Here is a 19363-nt window from a genome sequence, read left to right on the forward strand (position 1 = left end):
GGACATGTCAAAGAGGACAGGCCCTCTCTCAGGTCATGCCTAACCTGTTCCCTTTCATTGTTCCAATAAGGCCAATAGCAACTCCATACTGCAAACCTTCTAGTCACTTTTGTTGCTGAAACACAGTCACTGGATTTTAACAATATGGTTATTTGTATGAAGTAAGTATTCATCAAGGAACTCCTTTGCCAAACACTTTGCACCATATTCATAGAGGTGGGAACAGGAAACATGATTTTAAATCTGGTTTCAATAAAATAAAATGTGAAAGCTCAAAAAAAATAAACTTTATTTTACTTCATACTTCAGCTAAATTATTTATCATTTAAAAGTTTACATGGTATATGTTTAATGTATCAGTAGTGGTGTGCTATGTGGTACATAATAGGCTAGATGGTAGAGTTTAGGTTTTAGGTGACAATTTTTTCCCTTTAGACAAATCTTTATTGCAAAACAAAATATGACAAATATGACAAATGCAAAATATTAGTTTTGACAGTTAATCCCTAACAGAAATGTGAATATCCCTCTTTGTTAGAATATGACTAAATACATGGAAATGTTTTGCTAACATACTGATGATTTAAAGGCTTCACACTATTTTCTTAGATTATTTTTAACAATTTTCATTTGGAACAGTATTTGCCTAAATTAGTGACATTTGTGATTTTACATTAACTATGGACCACAGCTAAAATGAACAGAAGACATTCTGTGAAATCCCAAGTAGTATAATCCAATACCAACCCGACAAGGAAAACATGTTTGCACAAAGCGTGTGAATGTGCACATTAATTACATTTTATTACAATATTACATACATATGTAAAAGGCTAAACTTGATCTAGGTATCAGTCCAAATACAGTGTTAATTGCTTAGTCAAAAGCATGGAAACTAAAAACTATTCTGAAATTTAATGTAGTCAAAGTAATTTCTGAATGCATCAACATGTTCTACATACTTTGCTTACATACTTAGTGTTGTGCAGAAGCATGCTTGAGTAATTGCACAAGATATGACTTTTGTTGACTTTAGTTAGAGTCGCTGCTGCTGGTACTGCTGCTGCTGCTTGAAGAATGCTGTAAAAAATAATTTCACATTATCAGGACAGCATTCCTGCTTACATAGACATTGTGTTAATTTGTATTTATTATGTTTAACATTTAACATAAATGTTTATTACATTTATTTATTTATACAACCATTCATTTACATATGTAATACATATGCAACATTTAAACTATGCGGTCTAAAAATATATATTTAACATTGTGCTTTTCAGTGTGACACTGAATCACTGAATATATCAAGGGCTTCGTCAAATGTTTGTCAGAAAAGTGAGAAATGTGATAATATATGTATGATTAAGGTGATGTATATTTGGTAATAATTCATCTTATACTACATGTCAGACACCAGCATACAACAGTGTTCTTGTTAAATAATCAAAGACTGTGTTGAAAATAACACAATTCTAAGCATATAATGTGCTATGAGGTTTCCAAGTTCCAAAAAAAAAAACAAAAAAACATCTAATAGATCATGGGTTCTTAACCTTTTTCATAGTGTGACACTTGTGGGGGTTGACAATACTTTGCCACCCCCTCTTTCCACCTTTGCGGGCCACCCACACCAGAATACACATTACAGGAACTACAAAACATTACAGAACAATAATCAAATGGAAATTCTACTTACTTACTGGGTTCAAATGGACAAATTTTTAGCTTATATAAATTCACAACCACAACTTAAAACTCTTTCTGGCAACTTTACTTTAAGAATGTGGGATTTAGAAACTAGAGTGCCAGAATTCAACTATGCCTTTCTAACTGTGTCAGTTGATGTACCTGGAAACCTGCATCTTATCCTCTATCTGCCAAAATGTATTTATAAAGACTTATAAAACTAGTGTAAGAACAATAGTCCTCTATCTGTGCTCAGTGCTTTATCTGTGCTTAACCCAGTGCATACCTCTGTGATAAAAACTAATCTGAGAAAATGATCTTAATTTCAGGAGAAATTAGTATGTAGAAATTAAATGCTTTGAGATAATGACAGCTCTTTGGACATCTCTTGCTCAGCGAAAAACCAAAATCATGTTAATGCATCCCTTCAAAATCAAGTTTAAAAAACATTTTATGTGATGGGTTTACTCTCTGGCAAAGATTTTAGTTTATCGTTTTGTTTTTACAGATTTTATGGTCATTCATGATCATTGTTTAAATAGAAATTCTCCCCTTTTTCACCATGTTATAAAGTGAATAGTTATTTTGTGCACATATTTCAGTGTACAGCAGTTATTGAATAATATTTTGAGATTCTACTTTGTGAATCTATGTAAAGCAAAATTATTTTTTCAAGCCAATTAATACTTATGGTTGCTCATTCTAAAACCATTTCGTTCATTTGTTGTCGTTCATATGACCAAAAGGGGGTCAAACTTTTACATGTACATATAGGCAGATGCCAATATCCTGTATTAAACATGTGCATAGCTTTTTTCAGGTGTAATACCTACCTTTGCCACCAGAGGTCTGCCTCACCTGAATACTGACGTACTTCCTAGTTACACCCTAATCCCTCTCACCTGCAGCTTATTTATCTACCTATTTAAGGACCTCCAGTAACACTAACTCACTGCAAAGTATTGCTAGTTTACTCTGCATACCAAAGCCTTGTTTCTTGACTATTGAGTTTAGATTACCTTGACCCTTTTCTGAACCCTTGGATTTTTTTTTTTTTTTTAATCTCCCCTTGGTGTTATCGCTGTTTTGTGAACTTTTCTTTTTTTTTTTTTTTTTTTAAACTTTTGGACTGTTTTTGGCTGATTCTCTTTTTTGTGTTTTTGAGTAAGTGGGTATCATGGATTCAAATCTGCCTGGAGAGTCTTTCTTACATCTATACATCTTGGGCATGCAACACTTTAAAGGCCACCACACATCAGATGTGCCATGTTGTGTCCAAAATTTCAAATCTTTTAACTGAGGTATGCATACCAGCGCAGGTGCTTCATGACTCCAAGCACTGTTCAATTCCTCAGTATGTCAGAGCACAAACTCAGCATCTTCCGATCGCTACATTAAGTTAAAGCCAAAGAAGGCCAATGCAAGAAAAGACGAGACCAAAAAGAGCAGCTTCGCTGTGAGTGTGTGTGCTGTTGACAAGGATGCCACTAAAGCCCAACCAGAGAGGAAGTCTTCAGCAGTTAACTTAGCCAATGCTTTCCAAAGTCCCTGTCTATACTGTAAGAAAAATCATGCACTGAATGCATGTAACAAGATCAGCCTTTGAAAAACAAAATTGAGTTCCTGAAATCGCAAGGGCTTTATTTTGGGTGGGAGTGGAAGAGGTGAACATATTGGTGCAGGGAATGACGCATGTATACTACCTGTGCAAATAAAACAAAAGAAAGGCACAAGAATCATTAAGATTCCTGGATCAAGGAAGCACAGCGACCTTTTGCACTGAGGACATAGCGAAGAAGCTGCATATCCAAGGTAGAAAGACGGAGTACCTTCTTCACGCCATGTCACAGGAACAGAAGGTGAGCAGTTATGTTCTAACAGAGCTGGAGGTGTGTGGTTTAGATGGACAAGACTACATCAAGCTGCCCAATGTGTACAGGTGCTGGTCAACGAATTAGAATAATTTGAAATAGTGCAATCATGAAATTCTTTGAATGCATTTTTTGTGCAGAAAGCAAATCAGGTGTTCACCGCACCTGTCCTACTCATTAGACTAATCACAGAACTCGTTACCTGTAGAAAATTTGCTCAGCTGAGCTTTCCAAAAGGCCCATTTAGGCCATTTAACTGTGACACTGTTGTTTTATTGAATTAGAATAATGGAGAAACCGTTTCATTGAATTAGAATAAATGCTCGAATTTTTGTTTTCTGTGAAGAGTGTTCACTGTGCAGTATAAAGTCAGGGTTGAGTAGAATTTCTAAGTTGTAAAATCAATCATGGGTAAGCAGCGCGACCTCTCAACCGGAATAGTGGCTCAAATTCAAGCCCTTCGCCAACAAGGCTTGACCCAAACTAAAATTGCTGAGCAGCTCGGCATCAGCCAGTCTTCCGTCTGCAAAGCTCTCAAGAAAAACTGCAGCAAGCGCACCAACTGTTCCGGCGTCCGAAAAACTTCTGCTCGCGACAACAAGCAGCTGAGAAAGATCGCAGTCAGCAACCGGTTCAAGTCCACTTCCGAGCTCACCGACTTGTGGAACAAGCAGACCGGCGCTGACGTCTCCAGATCAACCACTTACCGTCGTCTGCGCGAACTCGGCTTCAAATCTCGCGTTCCAGTAGTAAAACCGATGCTGAACAAGAAACAAATGGAGAAACGGCTGAAGTGGGCCAAAGAACACAGCGAGTGGACTGCTGAAGACTGGCAGAAAGTGGTCTTCAGTGACGAATCACGCTTCTGCATCTCCTTCGGTGACCAAGGTCCTCGTGTCTGGCGTCGTGGTGGCGAAACCTACAACCACGAGTGCGTGAAAAGATCCGTCAAGTTTCCCCAGAGCGTTATGGTCTGGGGATGCATGTCCGCTCGAAGTGTAGGGAAACTCTGCTTCCTCAAGAAGACTGTCAATGCTGCCGTATATCAAGATATTCTGGAAACGTTCCTGATTCCGACTGTTGAGGAACAGTTCGGCGAAGAAGACTTCATATTTCAACAGGATCTTGCACCGGCTCATGCAGCAAAGTCGACCAAAGATTGGTTCACTAAAAAACAGCTTGAAGTTTTGGCATGGCCGGCCAACTCGCCTGACCTCAATGTCATTGAAAACCTTTGGGCCATCGTCAAGCGGAAAATTCACGACAGAAAGCCTACTACGCTGGACCAACTGAAGCAGAACATCGCCACTGCCTGGGAAGCTGTGAGTGCGGAAACTTGCGACAAGCTGGTCAAATCGATGCCGCGGAGACTTCAGGCAGTCATACAAGCCAAGGGGGCAGCCACAAAATACTGAGAAAGTGATGATTGTAATTATAATAAAAATTATTCTAATTCAATGAAACGGTTTCTCCATTATTCTAATTCAATAAAACAACAGTGTCACAGTTAAATGGCCTAAATGGGCCTTTTGGAAAGCTCAGCTGAGCAAATTTTCTACAGGTAACGAGTTCTGTGATTAGTCTAACGAGTAGGACAGGTGCGGTGAACACCTGATTTGCTTTCTGCACAAAAAATGCATTCAAAGAATTTCATGATTGCACTATTTCAAATTATTCTAATTCGTTGACCAGCACCTGTATACACACCCGAACATACCCTCAAAGAGAGCCAATATACCACAGAAGAAAGATTTGGAGAAATGGTCTTATTTGAATCGAGTTCATCTCCCACAACTGGAATCAAAAGTTGGTCTTCTTATCTGTGCCAATGCTTATAAGGCAACAGAGCTGGGGGAGATAATTAACAGCCGGAAAGACGGACCTTATGCTGTGAAGACCGCTCTAGGTTGGGTAGTCAACGGGCCAGTCAGCAAATGCCAAGAAAACGAATCTGATGATGTTGAAAGACAGCATTTCCTTGTCAACCGTATCTCTGTATCGAGCATTGAGGATATGCTGATGAGGCACTAGGATGCTGATTTTCCAGAACACCGGTGGGAGGACAAGCAAGAACCATCACAGCACGACAGTTTTTGCACACTGTAATAATATTGGCACATCTTGCAGATGGCCATTACTGCATTAAGCTGCTTTTGAAGGATGACAGGGTGAAGAGGCCATGTAATCGTGGTATACAAGCTGAGCTTCACCAGAACTTCTTTCAGGAGTATAAAGACTTTATGAACAACATCCTGGAGAAAGTCTATGCCACAAGAATTCCAGAAGAGCAGTTAAGTCGCAGTGATGGTAGGGTGTGGTTCATCCCTCACCACGGGGTGTACCATCCAAAAAAGGGGAAGCTGAGGGTCATGTTTGACTGCAGCACCTTCCCAGGGAGTGTCGTTAAAGAACCAACTATTACAAGGGCCTAACCTTACAAACACCCTCATAGGAGTGCTGCTTAGGTTCTGGCATGAGAATGAGTGGCCAGAGCAACCTAAACAGTACACTTACCTACCAGAACATGATGAAGGGGTGAAGACGTCAGCTGCTGTATTACACACAAGTTCAGTGGTAGACAACACAGACCCAGTAAACCATTTTGTGAAGTATTACTCCAGTTGTCACAAATTGAAGAAGGCAACCGCCTGGATTCTGCACTTAAGAGAGATGTTGCAGTACCTGAGTGAAAAGAGGAAAGAGTTTGAGAAGCCTGAAATGGAACTGATCAAATATAGTCAGAGACAAACCTAAGCAGAAGAAATAAAAGTTCTGCATCAGGGACACACTCAGGTGAGAAGAAACAGCTCAATTTTCAAATTGCACCCATATTTATAGATGGCGTATTGAGAGTAGGGGAGTGTCTAAACAGATCGTTGATGCCTGAGGAGGCCAAGCATCCTGCCTTGCTGTATAAACGACACAGAATAGCCCACCTTATTCTTCATCACATTCACCAAGAAACAGGACACGGTAGCAGAAATCATGTCTTGGCAAAATTAAGATAACGGTACTGGATACCCAAAGCCAACTCAGCAGCAAGATCCGTGATCTCAGAATGCAATCTCTGCAGAAGGCTGCGTGCGAAGGCCGGAGAACAGAAAATGGTAGACTTGCCACAAGACTGTCTGCTTCCTGACAAACCGCCTTTTACAAACACAGGCGTGGATTACTTTGGTCCTTTCAATATCAATAGAGGACATGCCAAAGTCAAGCGTTATGGAACGCTCTTCACATGCCTGACAGTCCTAACAGTGCATATAGAAGTTGCCCATTCCCTTGACACTGACTCGTGTATCAAATGCTCTACACCATTTCCAAGCCAGACGAGGACAAGTGTCACTCATTCGTTCCGACAATGGCACTAATCTGGTCTGTGCAGAGAGGGGCTGAGACAGGCATTGAAAGAACTGGACCAGTTCCGTATCAATGAAGCCATGATGCAGACAGGAGTGCAATGGATTTTCAACCAACCTGCTGAGTCTCATCATGGCAGCTCCTGGGAGCGTCAAATTCGTACAGTTAGAAAGGTGCCGAGTTCTATTGTAAGGCAACAATCATTGGACGATGAAGGACTACAGACCTTCCTGTGCGAAGTTGAAAGCATCATCAATAGGAGACCTATCACCACGAACACAGATAAACCCAGCAATTGAGCCGTTCATGCCTAATCATCTGCTCCTATTGAAGATACAGCCCAGCATACCTCCAGGTGTGTTCGTTAAAGATGATGTCTATGCACGGTGGTGCTGGAGACAAATCCAATACATGGTGGATCTATTCTGGAAAAAGCGGACCCAGGAATATTTACCACTTTTGCAAGAGCGGCAAAAATGGCTTGGGCTGAAGAGGAATTGAAAAGTTGGAGACGTTGTCCTTGTTGCTGATCCATCCCTGTCAAGGAATTCCTGGATGTTGGGCAGAATCACCAAAGTCATGCCAGACTCCAGAGGTGTAGCTCGAAGTGCAAAGACCCATTACTAAATTGTGTCTATTACAGGGAGAAGAGTGAAAGAAGAGAAAGACTCACCTGCATGAACTAGGAACTGTAAATTGTGTGGACTAAACACATACCTATACAAAAATGTTATGGTTTGAGAAATGTGATACATAACAGAATGTTAATGGCTCTGTGTTTGAGTTTAATTTGGTAATTGATATGCTAAGGCCTAGTCAATTAGGGGCCCGGATATGTTAGAGCCATTTATTTTTTGTATTTTAAGTGAAAACATATATTGTAAATTTGGATTTAATTCTTCATTAATATTTGTAGCTTTTGCATTTGGGTAATATAAAAATTTAGCAATGTAATTGCTTTAATGTGATGCAATCTGATAGGCCAGTGAGTTTAGTAAGAGATGGTGATGACGCATAGAAGAGAGCAGAAGCCTCGAGCCTAGGAGCATCACAGTCTTTTGACCATCACACTGCTTAATTTAGAAGTCAGAAATTCATCTTTTGTTTTGTATGATTTTAAGTTTAAAGATACAAAATCCCAAAAAAAAAAAGTCAGATTCAAGATCTTTTAATTTCTGATACATGTTGCGTGTAAAAGAACTTCTCAGCACGCTGTACTCACAGAAAGTACAAAGTCGCCCAAAATGGAAATACCTCAGTAAAGTACAGATACACAAAAAACTGATTAAATACAGTAACAAATTACATTTACTTAGTTACTGTCCTCCACTGCCTCAGGCCAATGACTACCCGTATGGTAGGACATTTTGCTGTGTAGCTGTGGGTTTTGTTAGTGAGCATGGTGCTGTGGGAGATATGGAGTGAGATTACTGTCTTATACGAGAGAGCAAAGGGCAAGTCAGGAACAATAAGCATGCAGAATCAAGAAAACCGAGGGAGACATTTTAGCTGTGTGGCTCTGTGGTGCAGCCAGTATCAATGAGTAATGTCACTCAATGAGTATAAGACCCTATTAAAAATCTCATCAAATCTGTAGGCCAGAGAAAATAAAAAAATGTTATTTCCTTTTTAATTAATGTTGTGCTACAACCCGACATGGCCCTTGTACACTCAAAATGTGATAGGGCATGCTGCTGCAACCATACTTTAGATTTAGGGAATAAGGACAGGAAACAGTAACTCAGAAATCTCTCAGAATGAATGCAGAATAAATGCCTGCCCCATTGGGCTTCGATGATCTTGAAAAAAATACTGAAATTTTGCAATCCACACGGTCATCTCTTAATAATATGGCATCAATTAAGATGAAAAAAGTTAGAAGAAAAAAGCTCACACCATGGTACAATGATCATACACATATACTAAAACAAAAATTTTGTAGTCGTAAATGGCACATATCAAAACTAGACTGTTTCCGAATTGAATGGAAAAACATATTTTAAAATATAAGCATACCCTGAACTCAAAGAATCCAATTTTCCTCAGTCTGGGATATGTACCAAAATCATTAAAATGCACAGTCGTTAAATTCCTACTTAAAGTAAGATCTTGATCCAAATGAACTCGCCAACTATAGACCAATTTCCAACCTCCCTTTCATTGCTAAGATCTTAGAAAAAGTGGTCTCACATCAACTGTGCTCCTATCTACAAGAAAATTCTGTCCATGAGATGCTGAAGTCTGACTTTAGACGTTTTACAGCACTGAAACAGCATTAACTAGAGTAGTAAATGATCTCCTTGTGTCTTTCAATACTCGCTGTATTTGCATACTAGTCCTTCTAGATCTCAGGGTAGCATCTGAAACCATCAACCACAAGATCCTCCTTAATAGGTTGAAAAATTTTGTTGGTGTCAAAGGACTTAAGCTTTACCATGGTTCCGATTTGATCTGACAGACCGTTATCAATTTGTCAGTGTTAACAATAAACACTGATTGCATACTAGTACAATATGGTGTCCCCCAAGGATTTGTGCTTGGGCCGTTGTTTTCATCTCTGTACATGCAACCTCTTGTAACCTAATTTGCAGATTCTGCATTAATTTTCATCTGCGCAAATGACACACAAGTTTACATATCTGTTAAACCAAATCAGGATCTAAATCTAAATAATCTTGAACATGTTAAAAATATCAAAAGCTAGATGACCAACAATTTCCTTCTTCTTAATCCTAACAAAACTGAAGTTCTACTACTTGGACCCAAAGCAGAGAGATCTCAACTCTGCAATTTTGAACTAAATCTAGATGGCTATACAGTCATTCCAAGCATTACTGTAAAAGAATCTAGGAATCATTTTCGATTCCAGTTTCTCTTTTGATACACATGTTTGCAACATTGTTAGAACTGCATTCTTTCACTTGCATAGTATTGCTAAACTATATTATACATAATATTCATGCAGAAAAACTTGTGCATGCATTTATAACCTCCAGGCTGGACAACTGTAACAACATTTTAGCTGGATGCTCCAACACTTTAATAAATAAGCTCCAACTGGTCCAGAATGCAGCTACTAGAGCCCTTACAAGGATAAAAAAAAATTGACCATGTATCCCCAATCTCGTCATCATTACACTGGCTACCCGTTAAATTTCATGTAGAAGATCCTTCTCCCAACATATAAATCATTAAATGGCGTGGCACCGCAGTACCTTAGTGAATTAATTCAGTTATATGAACCCACACATAAAAAAAAAGAAGCTCACCTTAAAAATAAATAAATAAATAAAGAAAAGGCTTGCTGACAGTTCCTAGAATTAGAAAAACACGGTTGATGGTTGATCATGACATCTGTTTGGGATTTAAAGCTAGACTCAAAACTTCTCTGTTCACACAAGCATTTTGGTAATATCAGTTGCTGCACTATTAATTCATTAATATCTCTCCAGAAACGGATCTGTTAATCAATTGCTGAGTCGACACATCACCTCACCTGCATGAACTGACCCTCCTGCTGCTGTTCCATAAACTATTTAATTAAGCACTACTCCACTCGTTTTCCTGTTTTGTAGTATATTTTATACTAATGCTGTTTGCTATCCGATGTCGACCAGAGGAGGATGGGTTCCCCTTCTGAGTCTTGCTTCCTCTCAAGGTTTCTTTCTCTTGCTCTTAAGGAGTTTTTCCTTGCACCGGTCACAGGCGACGCTCATGTAGTGCAGTACATTGTAACTGACCAATATTAACATACATTTGTGGGCCGGATAGGATTGTGTGGAGGGTCTGATCTGGTCCATGGGCTTTGTGTTTGACACATGGTACCTAAATGCACTTAACGGTGCTCTTCCGGCATACCAAGTCTAAGAACTTGGTTGATGCTGATGGTATTTGAAGAAAAGCATATTGTAGATACCTATAAAAAAAATGTTTTTTTTTGTCCCTATTCTCCCAAAACAGGAACCTGAACGTCTACGTTTATGTTTAAAAAAAAAAAAAAAAAAAAAAAAAAAAAAAAAAAAAAAAACTCTCTCTCTCTCTACATACATACATACATGCTGATCCAACTTTGATGTAATGTCCTTAAAACAGGTCAAAATGAGGCTCAGTATTGTGTGTGGTATCTGCCAACTCCTGGACAGTCTGTGGTGCAACATGGCTTTGGTGGATTGAGCGAGACATGATGTCCCAGATGTGCTCAATCGGATTCAGGTCTGGGGAACGGGCGGGCCAGTCCATAGCTTCAATACCTTCATCTTGCAGGAACTGCTGACACACTCCAGCCACATGAGGTCTAGCATTGTCCTGCATTAGGAGGAACCCAGGGCCAACCGCACCAGCATATGGACTCACAGGGGGTCTGAGGATCTCATCTCGGTACCTAATGGCAGTCAGGCTACCTCTGGCGAGCACATGGAGGGCTGTGCGGTCCTCCAAAGAAATGCCACCCCACACCATTATTGACCCACTGCCAAACTGGTCATGCTGAAGATGTTGCAGGCAGCAAATCGCTCTCCATGGCATCTCCAGACTCTGTCATGTCTGTCACATGTGCTCAGTGTGAACCTGCTTTCATTTGTGAAGAGCACAGTGCGCCAGTGGTGAATTTGTCAATCCTGGTGTTCTCTGGCAAATGCCAAGCGTCCTGCGCAATGTTGGGCTGTGACCACAACCCCCATCTGTGGACATCGGGCCCTCATACCATCCTCATGGAGTCGGTTTCTAACCGTTTGTGCAGACACATGCACATTTGTGGCCTGCTGGAGATCATTTTGCAGGGCTCTGGCAGTGCTCCTCCTGTTGCTCTTTGCACAAAGGCAGAGGTAGCAGTCCTGCTGCTGGGTTGTTGCCCTCCTATGGCCTCCTCCACGTCTCCTGGTGTACTGGCACCTTCTTGCCACAGCTCATATTGATGTGCCATCCTGGATGAGCTGCACTACCTGAGCCACTTGTGTGGGTTGTAGAGTCCGTCTCATGCTACCCCGAGTGTGAAAGCACCACCAACATTCAAACTGAGAAGTGGTCTGTGGTCCCCACCTGCAGAACCACTCCTTTATTGAGTGTGTCTTGCTAATTGCCAATAATTTCCACCTGTTGTCTATTCCATTTGCACAACAGCATGTGAAATTGATTGTCAATCAGTGTTGCTTCCTAAGTGGACAGTTTGATTTCACAGAAGTTTGATTTACTTGGAGTTATAATTTGTTATATGTGTTGTTTAAGTGTTCCCTTTATTTTTTGAGCAGTGTATCCCATACCAAAAACATCTCTTGTTCATTACAGCAAAGACTGCAGCAATTACTGGCACAGCAGCATGATGGCAGAATATCAGCTAAAAAAACTGGTTGTAAACAGACAACATCAAGTTAACTTAGTTGGGATAATTTCCTGTTGTTTGGAATTTTAAAAAGCTTAAAGCAGTATTTTAACCAGAACTACATTTTGGGGTAGGCTTATGAAAAAGTAGGTACAACGGCATGACATCATTTTATCAGCAGAATGGTCATCATCTTTCATATTACAAGGCAACAGCACTATGGGGGTACAAAACTACAGCAGGATCATACACATCAACAAGAACTTCACATAAAGCCAACCACCGATTCAACACCCTTCCCTATAAAGCATGCACCTTGCGCTCGACAGACACAACCCCAGAATAGACAAAACTGTGAAATAAAAATCTGATACAAGCCCAAGAATTTATATGAAAATCGATCAAAATAAAGCCAAATCCTAAATCGGAAAGCATCCTAAATTAAACCATGCTACCATGCCCGGCAGGAAAAATGTTTACATTGTCTATTTAAGCTCTCTTAAAAGAGAACTGTACCAAGTTCACAAACCACTGACAACACAACAGCAATTTTAAAAGAATGAACACACTGTGATCTTGTCAGGCTATCAGGTCTTACTTTTACAGTGTCTAAAGACACATCTTATGACCATGTCTGCAGATTCAAACTCAAAATATGTTCACAAAAGTGATGGATAAGGAAGTGAAAGCTTGACTAAGGTAATGACAAAAAGCAATACTTGCTAAACAGTGACTGAAGGCCTAAAAAAAAATAATCTGGGGTTTAGGATTAGATGTTCAAGTATGACAATTTTTACAGGTCACAATACAAATGACAACAAGGACTATTGCACTGTTATGTATTAGTTGTCCCTTATGAGTACCTGGAGGCAAGAAGTGTTGTGTTTTACATATTGTAACAAGTTCAGAAATATTTTTTTCTGGGTTATTTGTTCTGCTACAGTTATTTTCTCAAACTCTTGTTGTAAAGCATTCTTGGACTGTTTATCCTCAGTTCAGGACAAGAGTTGTCTACAGGACGGCAAAGCGAGCTAGATGTAACTTAGGCACGGTGCACTCCATTATCATACTCTTCCAGCAAGGCTGGAGCCAGAGACTGCCTTAAATAAGCCTACTGTGAGCAGAAGCTGTTGTCCTCTTTCAAAAGCAAAAATGTCACAGTACTATTTACATATCATTCCGTGTTTGAATAAGGTAACCACTAGGCCCTGCCTCATTTCCTCCAGTCACAACTTAGCATCCATTGCTATCTGCCTTTACCTCGGTCAAGCTTTAGCAGTGTGCAATCTCTTTAGACCATGACAGAACTGTGCTAGTCTCAAGCACACCCAGGCTTTATAGGGAAGGGTGTTGCTGGTTGGGTTTAAGTCCATGTTCTCATTGGTGTGAACATAGTCTTGCTGTTGTTTAATCATGAGTGGCTTATTACTTCATTCTTTTGATTTCATTACCAAGTCACCTTCAGTTTTTTCTAAGATGCACAAATATGCAAACCTAGATTGCATTGTTACAGGGATCCTAATCTAGCACCAACACCCAGGGGCCCATGCGTGTCTTAATCTGGATTTAAAATGTATAAATGCAGGATACACAACAAACATAGCCACGAGAATAATGGAAGAATGTTTTGTGCTTGTGAAAAAGAGATAAAACAACTGAACTAAACATTTTGGGAAAATGTCCCTATGCAGTTCTATAATAAAACAGAACCTTTCAGTAGATAGTTCTTTAGAAAACAATTTTTGTAAATGTGTGACTGAAGAACTTTTTAAAGTTGAAAGAGCTTCCATATAATGTAAAGGTTCTAGCAAAAACCATTAAGTGGCAAAAACCCTTGAACTGGTATATAAAACAAACATTTTCTTTAGGAAACCAAGGTAGTTATTCTAAGGCATTGCTTAAAGAACCTCTTATGGAACCTTATTATAAGAGTGTGGCCAAGTGCACTTTTCTGCAGCTGTTAAATTTGGCTACATAAAAGGAAGATAATAAATGGCGCAATGTGGCAGTGAAACAAGTTGAAAGTAAAACAATACCAAACTGAAGAGATAAAATATTGACACAACAGTTAGCGAGTTAGCTAGACAGTTGCAAACAAGCAAACATAACTAATGAGTAAAGATGGTGATTTAAAATGGAAATGACTAACTTACAAATGATGCAAGTTTCATTGAGCTAAAATGGCATCTCCCTTCAAATATGTTAGAGAGCAATAAAATTTGTGCACCGTTTTTTTTTTTCCTTTTTTTTCATCAGACAACAGGCATTGAAGAAAAGAGATTTGTACCAACATCTAAGTATGATGCAGCTAAAGACTTTAGACTGTGCTCCTTAGTACAACCAGACAAGTCTAAAACAAGGTTTAAAAATATATGATTTAAATTTTTACAGTGGAAACACTGTGGTAATGTTGATGTCTTTTAGTTTTTTGTTTAAATATAGGAGCTTGCTGAAAACATGTGCCTTCTCAGAGATACAGGTCAGCCTTTTCACCTGTATACAGTACATCTAATGGACGGTGTGCTGTCATTTAGAAATGAAGAATTTAAAAAAATTTCTTGCATGTGGTCAAAGGGGCTGGCTTACTGTGCAGTAACAGATTACAGTGAGTAACTATGTAACTATAAAGTACAAAGTATAACAGGCTATGAGCAGACTTAAAAGTGTAATCTGACAATTCAGTGGAAGTTTAAAATAGTTAAATGTACTGCAAATATACAGCAGATGAATTTAATAATAATGAATTTAATCAGTCAACAGCTGCAAACTGATTTCTGAAAAGTATATACACCATATGCCACAGCAATAATCATGTTGTTTCCACATATTTTAACAACTTTGAAATAACTAAAGCCTAATATTGTTGACACATGAAGCTTATTAATATTATCCAAAGACAGTATCAAAGTTCTGTTTATCCTCAGTGGGAGTTCAGAGGGCACTTCTTTCTTTGTTTGTTATGACTCACAGAAACCTACACTCAAGAAAACTTCATCACCAACTCAAAGTCCATCTAGTCTACTTCCAAGCTTACCTTGCAATGTTTCTTGTGTTTGTTAGTCTTCTCAGCTTTATGAGCCTTCTTTTTTGCTTTCTTCACCTTTTTATGCTTCTTGTGGCCTGCAATAATCATTCCTCCTCCAGCAATTGCCCCAGGTAACCCCACAGGATAGCCACCATGAGGCAGCAAATGAGGGCCTGGATTTAATGTTCCAGGTGGAGGAACATAAGGGGAAAGGCCTGGAGGATAAGGATTTTGTCCTCCAGCCATGCATGGCATAGTTGGAGGCATGGCAGGGTTTATGTCAGGTGGATATACTGGATTCTGACCATGTGGGTATCCTGTGTTTGGTGGAACAGGATGAGTAGTACCAGGGGGTGGGGGGAAGGCAGGGTTAAAAGGAACTGTTGAAGAGCCTGTTTTAAAAAAAAAAAAAAAAAAAAAAAAAAAAAAAAAAAAAAAGGTCACATAAAACCAAAACATAAAACCAAAGAAGAAACCACATAAAAAACATAAAATAAGCAAATTAGAACAACTCACCTTGGTTTGGCCACATGTGTCCTCTTTAGTTCTAGTTCCACAAGGAAAAATCTGACCGAATTGACTATATACCTGGGAAAAAAAAGTTATATTACCTCATTGCTGTCAGAACATATATATATATAAATAAACACACACACACACACACACACACACACACACACAACCCCAATTCCAATGAAGTTGGGACATTGTATTCTGTTTTTATGTTTTGCACAATGATTTGCAAATCCTTTTCAACCTATATTCAATTGAATACACTACAAAGATAAGATATTTAATGTTCAAACAGATAAACTTTGTTTTTTGCAAATATTCACTCATTTTGAATTTGATGCCTGCAACACATTACAAAAAAGTTAGGACAGGGGCATGTTTACCACTGTATTACATCACCTTTCCTTTTAACAACACTCAATAAGCATTTGGGAACTGAGGACACTGTTGAAGCTTTGTAGGTGGAATTCTTTCCCATTCTTGCTTGATGTACAACTTCAGTTGCTCAACAGTAAAATACAACAATGTCGTATTTTGTGCTTCATAATGCGCCACACATTTTCAATGGGAGACAGTCCTGGACTGCAGGCAGGCCAGTCTAGTACCTGCACTCTTTTACTACAAAGCCACGCTGTTGTAACACGTGCAGAATGTGGCTTGGCATTGTCTTGCTGAAATAAGCAGGGACGTCCCTGAAAAAGATATTACTTGGATGGCAGCATATGTTGCTCCAAAACCTGTATGTACCTTTCAGCATTAATGGTGCCTTCACAGATGTGCAAGTTACCCATGCCATGGGCACTAACACGCCCCCATACCATCAGAGATGCTGGCTTTTGAACTTTGACATGACGTCAATGATTTCCAAAAACAATTTGAAATGTGGACTCGTCACACCACAGGACACTTTTCCGCTTTGCGTCAGTCCATCTCAGATGAACTCGGGCCCAGACAAGCCGGCGGCGTTTCTGGGTGTTGTTGATATATGGCTTTCACTTTGCATGGCAGAGTTTTAACTTGCACTTGTAGATGGAGTGACAAACTGACAATGGTTTCACTGACAATGGTTTTCTGAAGTGTACCTGAGCCCATGTGGTAATATCCGTTACAGAATGATGTCGGTTTTTAATGCAGTCCCACCTGAGGGATCGAAGGTCACGGGCATTCAATGCTGGTTTTACACAACGTCCCAACTTCATTGGAATTGAGGTTATACACACACTGTAGGTTTCATGTATGCATTTGCCTGTTTTTGCTTGTGATTCATTAAAAAGCTGTTCTCAGGTCAGAATCATGGCTTTGGTTGAACCTTCTTTTGACCATTGATACAAAATCTATATATGTATGGAGATGTTGATAATAGCTTACAAACTGTGCATAGCATAGAATTACTATGTCCACCATGTCCTTCCCTAACACGTCATCCAAATCATCTGTTAATGCTTAGGTGTCTCCAGTGTTACTAACAATTGGTCATGCCTACGTATGAAGTGGTTCTACTGAGCATTTGCATATCCTTACTAGCTTATAGCTTAGTAAATTAGTGTTGCAAACGTCATATTGTGTATTTAACGTTATTTCAGTACAGACCTAATAATATTACTAGTATTACTTACCCCCTGATAAAGGTTATCAAAATATCCTACACGTTTCATTACTAATGGGAATTTAATGTCATGTAGGCTACCAAAATATTCTACCTACAATTTTTTGCACAAAACTACCAATAGAAGAAGCGCGTAAGAAAAGCTAATTTCCCGTAAATTTTCCTCATTAATTTCTGGAATTTAGCGCATTATAAAGAGGTAAAGAAAAGGAAATTTAGTAAAGAAAAGCGATATTTCAGGCCTAAATGTAAACCACCCTCAGTTTAAACAAGGATATACGACCTTCTTAGGAACACAATGTTGCTGTTAGTACTACCACACCCGCTTTAGATCAACAACAGAAAGAAAAAAAAGAAAATCAAAAGAAATACAGACATGAAGCTTGAGCTAAGATGCGTATTCAAGAAGACGATGTGTTAAAATAAAATATAAACACTGAAACTCACCCCTTTATCCTCCTGGTAGAAGTTTGTTCGAAACGCGTGAACTTGCACCCTTACCACTCTTTCGGTCCAGTAGGAGTTTTAGCCGAGATGTCGCTGTGCCGTCCTCCCTTTGTTCCGTCATAGCAATGCCGGAAGTACGGGAAGGCGAACGCTGCAGACCCAGGTTTAAATGTCTGCAGCCCGGAGAACCAGTGGGCGTACATGAACGAATGGGCGGCAGAGCCGGCCCTGACCAATGTGGTGCCCTAGGCAAGATTTTGGTTGGTGCCCCCTGCATCATCAATCATCGGGTTTATACACTCACACAGACACTGCTTTATGTTTTTGAGTTTTTTTTAATTTTATTTTAGAACGAAAACAACAGTGAAACAGTACAATCAGTATTAAAGAAAAAAACAAAAAGTAAATGAATTATAAATATAACCGTATAACAATAAATAAATATAAAGGTGTTGCACTAAAATATTTTTAAAATCTTTTACTTAAAGTAGTGCAGAGAACAACCTTCTGCTTATTGTAGAGAGTCTCTAATCAACGAGGATTAAGACCTGCTTATTTAGTGAAAAGGGGGGGGGGTCTTTTCAAATTTCTTTAATGAGTTTAGGGAAGTGGGTAACTGACGCTATCACTTGCTAGCTAGTAACTATTTTTCTGAAGGGAACTTTTACTGTACAACATACATATGGTTAATTCACCATATTATATTACCTCTGTTTTATTGCCGCCTTTCTTCCTCCTCTTTTCTCCATTTTCTGCCCTGGTCACCAGAGGACCTCTGCCTTTTAGACATATTTACGGGGAGATGTCACTCACTCTGTTGTCTTTTTCCTCACAGAGAAACAGTAACGAGGTGCGCAGAGCGCGCGGGAGCGGGAGGGGGGGCGCGTGTGATAGATGTTGTGTGTTGTTATTATAATAATTATTAATTTGACTAATATTATTAAACAATGAAGTTATGATTATGTGGCCTTTGCTTGTTTTCATATTTATTAATAGTTCATTTGTATAAAATAAAAAAAACATGCACGCGAGCGCCCCCCTGGACAGACGGCGCCCCTAGCATTTGCCTATATGGCCTACTGGAAGGGCCGGCCCTGATGGGCGGAGACACTGTCATTCATGTCTTGCATTGGCCAATCATAAGTGTGAATGACCTGTCTGTCATTTTATGCGTCAGCCAATGGAAGGAAAGCAAAAAGGCGTCACATACTGTTCAGACACGCGGAGGTGTGAAGTTGCCTTAAATATCACCTAATTTCTTATTTGAGATTAATGCATGATTAACTTTATAGTTATTGTCTCACTTGTTCAACATGTAATTCTTTACTGTACTTAATTCGTTTTTTCATGTATCTTTACTGAAGTCTTTCTATTTTGGGCGGTTTTTTTACTTTAACTCCACTACATTGTGTAAAATCTGTCGCTCCTGTTGGTTAATGTGTGCAGGTGTACTTGCTTATAGGTACACGCTTAGGTCCCTTTGGCAGGTAAAGCAGGACGGAGTTCATGCAAACACTGACTGACCATCACACACAAAA

General features: G+C 39.3%; 1 protein-coding gene across 1 annotated transcript; it reads right to left on the bottom strand.

Annotated features, from left to right (window-relative positions):
• Positions 1–267: 267 nt before the first annotated feature.
• prr13 (proline rich 13) lies at positions 268–17979 on the bottom strand. Its single transcript, XM_017719171.2, has 4 exons — positions 17826–17979; positions 15776–15847; positions 15269–15651; positions 268–1080 (listed from the first exon to the last, which is right to left on the bottom strand). Exons 2-4 carry the CDS (start codon positions 15789–15791, stop codon positions 1033–1035), a joined length of 447 nt encoding a protein of 148 aa, XP_017574660.1. The 5' UTR covers positions 15792–15847; positions 17826–17979; the 3' UTR covers positions 268–1032.
• Positions 17980–19363: the final 1384 nt, after the last annotated feature.

This window comes from Pygocentrus nattereri, chromosome 21, assembly GCF_015220715.1.
Source record: "Pygocentrus nattereri isolate fPygNat1 chromosome 21, fPygNat1.pri, whole genome shotgun sequence".
Classification (NCBI taxonomy): domain Eukaryota; kingdom Metazoa; phylum Chordata; class Actinopteri; order Characiformes; family Serrasalmidae; genus Pygocentrus; species Pygocentrus nattereri.